General features: G+C 38.4%; 1 protein-coding gene across 1 annotated transcript; it reads left to right on the forward strand.

Moving 5' to 3' along the window:
• The first annotated feature begins 5,171 nt into the window (after positions 1–5,171).
• Positions 5,172–9,882, forward strand: slc35g2b (solute carrier family 35 member G2b). Its single transcript, XM_058765713.1, has 2 exons — positions 5,172–5,481; positions 8,385–9,882. The coding sequence occupies exon 2, from the start codon at positions 8,405–8,407 to the stop codon at positions 9,647–9,649; it is 1,245 nt and encodes a 414-aa protein (XP_058621696.1). The 5' UTR covers positions 5,172–5,481; positions 8,385–8,404; the 3' UTR covers positions 9,650–9,882.

Raw genomic sequence — 9,882 nt, forward strand, 5'->3', positions numbered from 1 at the left:
GTAGTTGTTAAGTTTAGGTATTGGGAAGGATTAGGGATGTAGAATAAGGTCATGTAGAATAAGGCGATAATATGTGCTTCATTACTACTAATAAATGGCTAATATTCTAGTAATATGCATGCTAATAAGCAACTAACAAGTGATTTTTTTTATTTTTCAAATCGCTATCATTATCTCTATGCAAACTACAAAAAACGCAAATTTGTGAAAATAGTGCCATCATACACACACGTATTACATATTCAGTCTATAGGAATGTGCGCAGTGTTTACTTGAATAGTAAAGTAAGCTTGAAAGTAACTTGAAAGTAAAGTAATTAGTAATCTGATTACTTCAAATAGAGTAATCAGTGACGTAATCAAATTGCAATTTTAAAGTAGTAATTAGTCATTTGTAGTGGATTACTTTTTTGAGTAACCCAACACACTAAAATCCAACTCAGAACATCTTAGCAACCATGTAGCAACGCCCTGGCAACCACCAACAACATTCGAGTATATTGGCAGAACAGCTCTCGTTTTCTTCTGAACGTTGTTCTGCCATTTTTGGCTTTTCCAACCTCCAGTGGAAAAATGAAAGCGCATGACGGTAATCAGGGATCTGAGTAATCCAAATCTCTCTCCCGTCTCGAACGACACAGCTCACAAATAGCAGGTCTTTGATCTCGCATGGCTGTAGTAGTGTGGCAGTCACTTGCAGTTTTCGACTGGCTGAACATGCCATCCTCTAGCTTATCCCAGGACATGTTTCACTGAACAGAACACCATCTAGCCATTTCATCTCATTTAAAACTGCAGTGTCATTATTACGGGACAATTCATGGGCAACCAGGCTGGAATTACCTTTAGAAATGGCTTCATTATAAAATATGGCTTAGATGACATTTCATAGCCTGGTCAATTGCCTGCCTATCTGAGCTGTTGAACGCTTTATAAAACTCTTCATTTCTGCTCATTCATTGCTGATTGTAGCACATACACACACACACACCGCAGAGACTCACAGCATTTGTCCCTTAGGTAAATTCCCCAAGTGTTTGAGGCCATTTTCCTGCCTAAAACCATGCGCCTTTGCGCTCAGGCTAAACAGATGTCTAATCTAAGATGTTAAAGGGAAATTTTAGGTTAAATACAAGTTACACTCTATTAACAATCTATCATTTATCACAAAAAAAAAAAAAAAGATTTTAAACATATTTTAGATTGTCAATTGAAATGCTAAGAATATGATTCTACAAACTCAAGTGAACATTGACATTACCATCTGTGATGATAAACTGTGATGATAATGTTTTTTTATTATTATTATTCAAAGATGTACAGTAAATAAAACAGTAGATAAATTGTTTTTGTCTTTCTGGAACAAAATTTTATGTTTACTTTGGTGTGTAATTATTTGTGATATTTAGCCATTTCTGAGTGAAAATTGTTTCAAAGAAAATCCTTCACCGTTTTTTTTTTTTTTCCAGTTTATTGTATGTGCACTTGTAGTATACTTCAGATCTTAAAGGTGTATATATTTTTAAAAACTCTATTTACAGATATGTTACTAAAAGGAAGAATGTTTTGTAATAATGTAAAATGAAAAGTTTCACTAAGTAGGCTACATTTTAAATCATTGTTTTGATAATATTTTATAAGAAGTGCACTTATTTTGATGTGTTGACTAACACTGCTAAAGCACATGTAAAGCACTTGATTCTAATTTTAACTTTAGTGTGTTATTATTATTTTTAATTGAAAGTTCTCACAATTTAAATGTAGGCCAACTAAATTACACATTTTATTAGACATTACATAAAAGTAAAATTTTGTCTACCATAAATGCTTGTCAATATATTCAGCAGTACACTTCATATTTGAAAGACAACAGAATTATGAAATTATATATAGAAATGTACTTAAGTCATATTTAAATGAGTCACAGTACACTGTAAAAAGTGATAAGTTGACTTAACTTAAAAAAATTGAGGAAACCCGTTACCTTAAAATTTTTAAGTAAATGATAATTAAAAAAATAAGTTAAGTGAATTGTCAAGTTCACTTAACTTTTTTTTTTAATTATTATTATTTACTTAATAATTTTAAGGCAAAAATCAAAAATCATTTTTTTACAGTGAATAGTGTAATATTGGTCATTTTGAGGCTTAATGCTTTTTTTAACCTATAATATTTTTTGAATTTGTCACCTGACTCACCTGTTCATTTTGGACATATTCTTTATAAGATACATGATATTTTAAAAGAGCTATACCTTCCAATCACAAATATTCCAGTCAGTTCAGTCCAGCTATTCTGGTACTCAAAACAAAATCACCTCTCATTACCTGGAACATTTTAATGTAAAAATCCAAAACATGGCAACTAAGTGCCAGAGGAGAACTTATATTCCCATTACAGACTTTACAAACCCTTCACTGATGGTAATAAAAAAAAAAAATCAATACTGAACACAAACACACCCAGTGGAGTCAAAGAGTATGATTCAAACGAACAGCTCCTGCCCTTTCTGACAAATCAATCAGTATCGATCGATAAATTAGCATGATTCATCACTTCAGTCGATAGCATTGGGACAGCAATGATAATAAATAAAGGTCAGAAATGCTGAGCAGAGCGTTTGTGTTGTGAGTGATATGAAAGCACTGGACTCAGTCAAGCACAGATATGAATTACATCCCACCAGAATCAGCAATGTGAATGACTGTTGAGTCTGGGCAGGCAGGAGCCGGAGGAGTTAGAGTCCCATAGGGACGGCGAGTTTACATCAACCAGTCTGATCTGAGCTTCCTCTGGTGCTCTCCCTGTGATTAATAATGCCTTCACCTCACCGGGCTTTCCTCACGAGAAACAGAGATGCTCGCTGCTGAGGGACGCACTGTTCCTGTTGCTCATGTTCAGGGTGAAAGATCTAAACAGTTATTAAACTTTGCCACATAGCTTGTCTCCGCTATGGGTACATTTACATGACATGATTGCAGGGCCACGAGGGGGACAAGTTCACTCCAATAATTAGAAAAAGCCAAATTGCCCCTCAATCCCCCCAATATTCGAACTGTTTTACTATAGAAATGTTAAAAGACTGACAGTAATATCCAGTGAAGCAAACTACTCATCTTTTTTCCCAAATATGGTCGTTTTGAATTGAAAATATGGTATCATTTATGTTATTGATGAGATCAAAGAGATGAAAAACGTTTTGCAGTTTTGACATGATAAAAGTGCATGTGTTTAGAATATTATTTGCAGATCATTTAAAATGATTACTTACCAACTAGAATTAGACCTTAGAGTTTTCTTTACTAAGAAAATGGTGTCATGTAAACACTTCCTTTCTAAGTGATTGGGCTTTTTATTGGATAATTTTATTTCCAGCCCACACTGCAAAAAGTGATAAGTTGACTTAACTTAAAAAAAAACTGAGGAAACCGGTTGCCTTAAAATTAAATAATCATTTTAAAAAAAAAGTTAAGTGACCTTGACAATTCACTTAACTTATTTTTTTTAATTATGTTACTTAAAAATTTTAAGGCAACGGGTTCCCTCAATTTTTTTAAGTTAAGTCAACTTATCACTTTTTACAACAAAAAGAAGAAAAAAAGTGAAACAATCCTATAAATCAGGGGTCACCAAGTTCGGTCCTGGAGGGCCGGTGTCCTTCAGAGTTTAGCTCCAACGCTAATCAAACACACCTGAAGCAGCTAATCAAGGTCTTACTAGGTATACTTGAAACTTCCAGGCACATGTGTTGAGGCAAGTTGGAGCTAAACTCTGCAGGACACCGGCCCTCCAGGATCAAGTTTGATGACCCCTGCTATAAATTTACATTGAAATGGGACCTGAGCCTTATCTATAGGGAGAATATCATAGAGACTTGAGAGTAGGCTCTTAATTTGGGCCAGTAAGCAAACAGACACAACATGCACAGACAGCAATGGGTTAAAAACCAAATAAAACACATTGTCGACCCTAACTGCACTCTGGCATTTCTTCCAGACATTTACATTTCGAAATGCTACTTCAAGTGTTACTTAAGTGCTAGAGTTGCAGTACTTCAGATGTGAACACACTGCTTTTGAAATAATACAACAGTTTTAAGCTTTTATATCTTGTTGCTTGTTGTCAGCCGCACCACACAGATACACTGTTTTCATTCAAATCAAAGCGTTTGAGCCCAGCGGATGGCGCTACGGTGACGCAGAGGAGACAAATTGTTGAATAAAGTCGTTATTTTTGTTTTCTTTGCATGCAAAAATTATTCTCGTAGCTTCGTAAAATTACAGTTGAACCACTGATGACAGATTGACTATTCTGACGATGTCTTTCATACTTTTCTGGGCCTTGACAGTGTTATTTACTTGGCAGTCAATGGGACAGTCACAAGCACAAACAAAGCTTTTACGGGTTTGGAACGACATGGGGGTAAGTGATTGATGACAAAATTTTCATTTTGGGGTGGAGTAACCCTGTAAAATTGGTCGTGCAGGTATTGTGTAAAAAAAAAGGTATTGTGTTTTTTTATGAATGATTTACATAAATGATGTAAATGTTTGTACAACTTTTTATGAACAATAAAATATTTGACATTCTATTGTATATAGGAATAGTTTTACAAACGGTTTACTCAAAAATTTTACACTGAAATTCAACAATTTATGTTCAACGGTTTGACACTTTAAGAATGTTGTTTTTCATAAGGGAGGTGCCATGCATGAAAGTTTCTGTGACAGTACAGAGTTCATGAATATTTAATGAGGCAAGAAGGCTTATGATTGGCTGTCTGCTGCGAAACAATGCATGGTCATATTCTACTGCTGCATCATTTCTCATTGTATACCTTTAGGCTTCATAACATGTTCAAAAGCTGTTCTAACCCCCTTTCCGCATGACAAGTGTGAAATCTTGCTTAACTCAACATTTAAAAAGATATTAAACTATAGGGTGTTTTGACATTGCTGTTTTGGCTAATTATGTAAATCAAATGAAGAAAAGATGCGCAAGATGACAGAGGTGTTAGGAAGACTTCGTTAAATTAACTCTAACGTTAAATAGTTCAACATTAAATAAGTAAAATATAAAAAGAGACACTAAAAGGCAGCGTGGTGCCCATTTCTGCCGAGAAATAAGATCAGCTCAGCATGCATGTGCCTCTTCTGACGCTGAAGATGATGATGTTAGGTTGAAGCAGTATTCACATGGTCTACCCCACCCTCACTCTGCTATCAGACAGGAAACAAGGGGTTTGTCTTGGGGAGCATCGCCTCTCCGTGTCACCCCAGCAGAAACACGAGCGTCAGGAGGCGTGTGGAGGAGCATCGCGTGGATGAGGCGCGCACCTTGGAGACGTCCAGCGCGTCCATGAGGAGAGGATGGAGACATGGCAAGCGCAATTCTCCATATCTTGATGCCAATTAATTAAACACTTATGTTTCATCCTCAAGAGCTTTAAAGACAGCTGGATCCCTTCGTTGAGAAAAGCGTGGTGAGTGAAAACTGCTCGATTTAATGCGCAATATGGAGACTGGCGATATTTGCAGGAGACAAATAAATATGACGCGTTTTGATCGCTGCATGTGCGTTTTTGCGCAACAGTGTTTGAATGCTGAAATTCTAATAAGTAATCTAATTTTGGCGAGTAAAGTATTTTACGCTGCGTGCAGAATTTGCCGTTAGTGTATTTGCACGAAAGTGCATGCAAATTAATGCAAAATAATAATAATACAAGCATGCATGATATATCGTTCTTTCGGGTGAAATAAATGGCTAGTAAAATTGTCTAAATTTATATTTTCTGCACTAAATCTCCTCTCTGCTTTATTTAGGCTATACTGTGGTTTTAAATGATAATGCATGATATCAAGCATTTGGTAGGAGATTTATTATAGAACCCAGAGACATCTCAGGTTCATTTTTGGTTCAAAGGCTGTGCCCCTTGCAAACCTCCAGTAAATCATCCTTTCTTCAGAAAGATTTTTCATGTCTCCAGCCTCACGGTGTGCCATGAGGGCAATATGCCAATATGATTCATGGTAGCTGTATCATATAATATGACATTTTTACGAGTTATGAGGTTAGAGCATAATAGGTGGGCTTTCATCAGAAGGATATTGTTGATATTGTTGCCCCCTGGTGGGAGCTTTTGGTTATTAGCAACGTTATTTGCCTTCAATCGGGTAAAAAAAAATCAGACCATATTTTTTGCTTGTGATGCACTCAGAAATTATTTTATTTTCTTTTTTTTTTTAGCCCATTATAAAGTATTTTGAAATGAACACAAAGAAATAGATCATGATGATACATCTTGTTTTACTGTACATGCAAAAAAATGATTTTTACATTACTTAATGTTAAAATTATAATTGGACTGATAATCAAAACTCAACCGTTTCACTACTATCTAGTTTTAGTCCCTGTTACATAATTTCTTCCCATCACACTGAATCAAATTCTGCTTTTCTGAGCAGGCGCTACAGCACTTAAATATAGAAATTGCTTTACACATGGGGCGGCAGTAGAGAGAGAGAGAGAGACAGGGAGAGCATGCGAGAAAGGAGACCATTGAAGCAGCGAGTTATGAATTATGTAAGATTTTCTTCTGCATTTCTGTCAAACCACCGTGCAAGCTTGAATTGGAAAAAAAAAGAAAAGAAAAAAGAAAAGATGATGTTCACTGTTAAAGATAAACTCACCTCCTTGACAACGTGTCGATCTTAATGTGTTCAGTTTGACCAAAAATGAAGATTATGATATTATTTACTCATACTCATGTCGTTCCGAACCCATATTCTGTTATAATTCCACTGTCAAACACAAAAGGAGCTATTTTGAAGAATCTTTATGTAAGATTCAATAACAGTGCCATGGCCATGTTTGTCAAGCTTTAAAAAATAAATAAATAATTTTAAAAAACACCATAATGTACAATAAACATAGTTCATATGACTGACATTTAAGTTGTTATATATTCCAGTGATCGATTAACCTGTGAACTGCTGAAAACAGGTCATTGAGTCACTTAGTAGAACTCAGTCAATCTTTTATTTATTTATTTTATTATTATTTTATTTATTTATTCATTTAACTCAGTCAATCTTATTTATTAAGCGACTTTTCTATGAGCCAGCTGATTCTGGCTTCACAAACTGAACTGAATCAACTGGACTGATTCGGTTCTCAAATTGTTCTCAAGTTCTCACTGAATCAGTGATTCATAGCGGTTCATAGCTCACTGCAGGGAAGATTTTAAGCAAAAAATGCCTTATGTTAGTCTGTTCTAATATCAGATGGCTTGGGAAATCTTGGAATACAGTAATATGGACTACTTTCACGGTGCTTTAATGTTTTTGTTCATTCAACAATTCATCTACTGTTTGTATGATTCAATATTTATGTATTTATTTATTTATTTGACCTTGCAATGCTTAGCTAAAATGTCATAGCTCAACTTCTTTATGGTGACGTGTGCCAGACCGCTTTAACGCCACCTCTCCATAATCAACCGTAAATTGATTTTTAAGTGCAATGCCCATATCTTAAAACCCATTGAATAACTATCCCCACCATACTTTTTTTTTTTTTTCTTTCCAGTAATCATTTACTCTGGATGTACGTCGCAATATGAGGGGAAAAAATTGACACTACTTCTGTTCCATTACAACTGTTTTAAAGATTATTCAAAAATTCTACTTCTCCTGTTGTACAAACAAATAATGCATAAAGGTTTTGGAATGACAAGAAAATTAGTAAATAATAAGGGCTTCCGCATCAAAGGAACGTTTTCATAGTTCCTAATTGACGTGTTCACACCGTAAGACCTGGGAGGAATGCCTTTTGGCAGGACTAAATTAGCTCCTACTTCAGAATAGGGTCTAACCCAGCGCAATAGGTGCTACCACACTGTAAAAAAAAAAAAAACAACAATTCAGCAAACTTAAAAGTTTAAGGCAACCAACTTTAGCAGATTTTTGAGTTTTCTCAACTTGTTGTTTTAAGTTTATAAAACTTAAAAGTTGAGAGAACTCAAAAATCTCCTACAAAAATAAGTTGAGAAAACTCAAAAATCTACTGAAGCTGGTTGCCTTAAACTTTTAAGTTTGCTCAACTTTTTTTTATAGTACAGTAACCTACAGTAAGGGCACACTGATTGGCTAAATGCATGCCGTATGAAACACGGCACCCACCATTTTTAAATTTACATTTACTACTAATACTGCGAATGCAATCAGGAAAATGGCTCTATGGGAAATTGTAGTCCTACATCTACCAGGTTCAAAAGCCCTTAATTATACTGTATAATGTTCATTTTACAGCCCCGCTCCAAACTCAGCATCTTCTATTTTCATATACTTGTGTGTATTAATCCCATGATGTTCGTGTGTTTCACAGCTCCTCTGTAGCTGAAGAAAATGGATCCGTCCCCCACGAGGCAGCAGTACGGCTCCAAAAAGAGGGTTAAAATCCACCCCAGCACCGTGACGGTGAAGTACGCCACGCATTTCCCCCAGCCGGGCGATGAGGGATACGACGACGCTCCATCCTTCGAGGACTTCGGCTCGTTCATGGACAACAACCCGAGCAAGAGACTGGTGTCAGAGAGCGGCCAGGGCAGGACTTTATTCGGCACTATGGATTCCCGTCCCAAAGCCGATCAGAGAGATAAAGGAGTGGGAGGTCAGCTGGCGAGCTTCGGCGAGGCCTCGGTCCTGGCCTCGCGGGTCACCTGGGGGGCCCTCTTTGGGGCGGCCATCGCGCACGGATGCGTGGCCCTCATTACGCGCCTAGCGGCCGACCGCTCCAAAGTGCCATCATTAGAGCTCATCTTCATCCGCTCGGTGATCCAAGTGTTGTCTATACTGGTGGTCCTCTACTACAAAGAAGCTCCCTTCGGGCCCAAGGGCTATCGGCTGCGTTTGTTCTTCTACGGGGTTTGCAACGTCATTTCCATCACGTGCGCATACACGTCCTTCGCCATCGTTCCACCCAGCAACGGCACCATCATGTGGCGGGCCACCACCACGGTTTTTAGCGCCGTTCTGGCTTTCCTGCTCCTAGACGAACGCCTCGGTTACACAGACGTAGTGACGGTCGTAGGTAGCCTCTTCGGCCTGTGTCTCGTCATGATCCCCAACATCGCCGACGAGGAAAAGTCTCCTCTGGGATTCTGGAAGGAAGCCTTTGGCTACACGATGACTGTAATGGCGGGTCTGACCGCCGCCCTCTCCATGATCGTGTACCGGGCCATCAAAGAGCGCGTCAGCATGTGGACGGCACTCTTCACCTTCGGCTGGACGGGAACCGTGTGGGGGGCATCCACTATGTTCATCATGCAAGAACCCATCATTCCCTTGGATGGCGAGACGTGGGGCTACCTCATGGGAATCTGCGTTTGCTCCACCGTGGCGTTCCTGGGCGTCTACTACGCCCTCAACAAGTTCCACCCGGCTCTGGTCAGCACCGTGCAGCATCTGGAGATTGTGGTGGCCATGTTTCTTCAGCTCATCGTGCTGCGGATGATCCCGTCTGTGTACGATGTCTTCGGAGCGCTGGTCATCATGGTCAGCGTGTTCGTCCTCACGGGGCTCAAGCTTTACAGGGTGGGCCGGGCCATCCGACAAGATTACCAAGAGATTCTGGACTCGCCGATCAAATGAGAGCGTCGACGTGTGTGTACTCGAGTGCATGAGGGGGCATGTATATGTGTGTGTGTGTGTGTGTGTGTGTGTGCGTGTGTGTGCAGTGTTTCCCGGCCTCCTTTCTCTTACAAATGTGCAGTCATTGAATGTCTGGATCTTCGGCATTTCGAATCTTATCGTGGAAGAGTGCCATTGGTGTAATGTCTTTGCTAACCGTTGATGTGTGAAAATAAAAACAGTGATCCATAGTG

This window comes from Onychostoma macrolepis, chromosome 24 (genome assembly GCF_012432095.1).
Source record: "Onychostoma macrolepis isolate SWU-2019 chromosome 24, ASM1243209v1, whole genome shotgun sequence".
NCBI classification, from domain to species: Eukaryota; Metazoa; Chordata; class Actinopteri; order Cypriniformes; family Cyprinidae; genus Onychostoma; species Onychostoma macrolepis.

Coding starts and splice junctions, on each gene's coding strand:
- slc35g2b (XM_058765713.1), top strand. CDS start 8,405: ATGGATCCGTCCCCCACGAGGCAGCAGTACGGCTCCAAAAAGAGGGTT.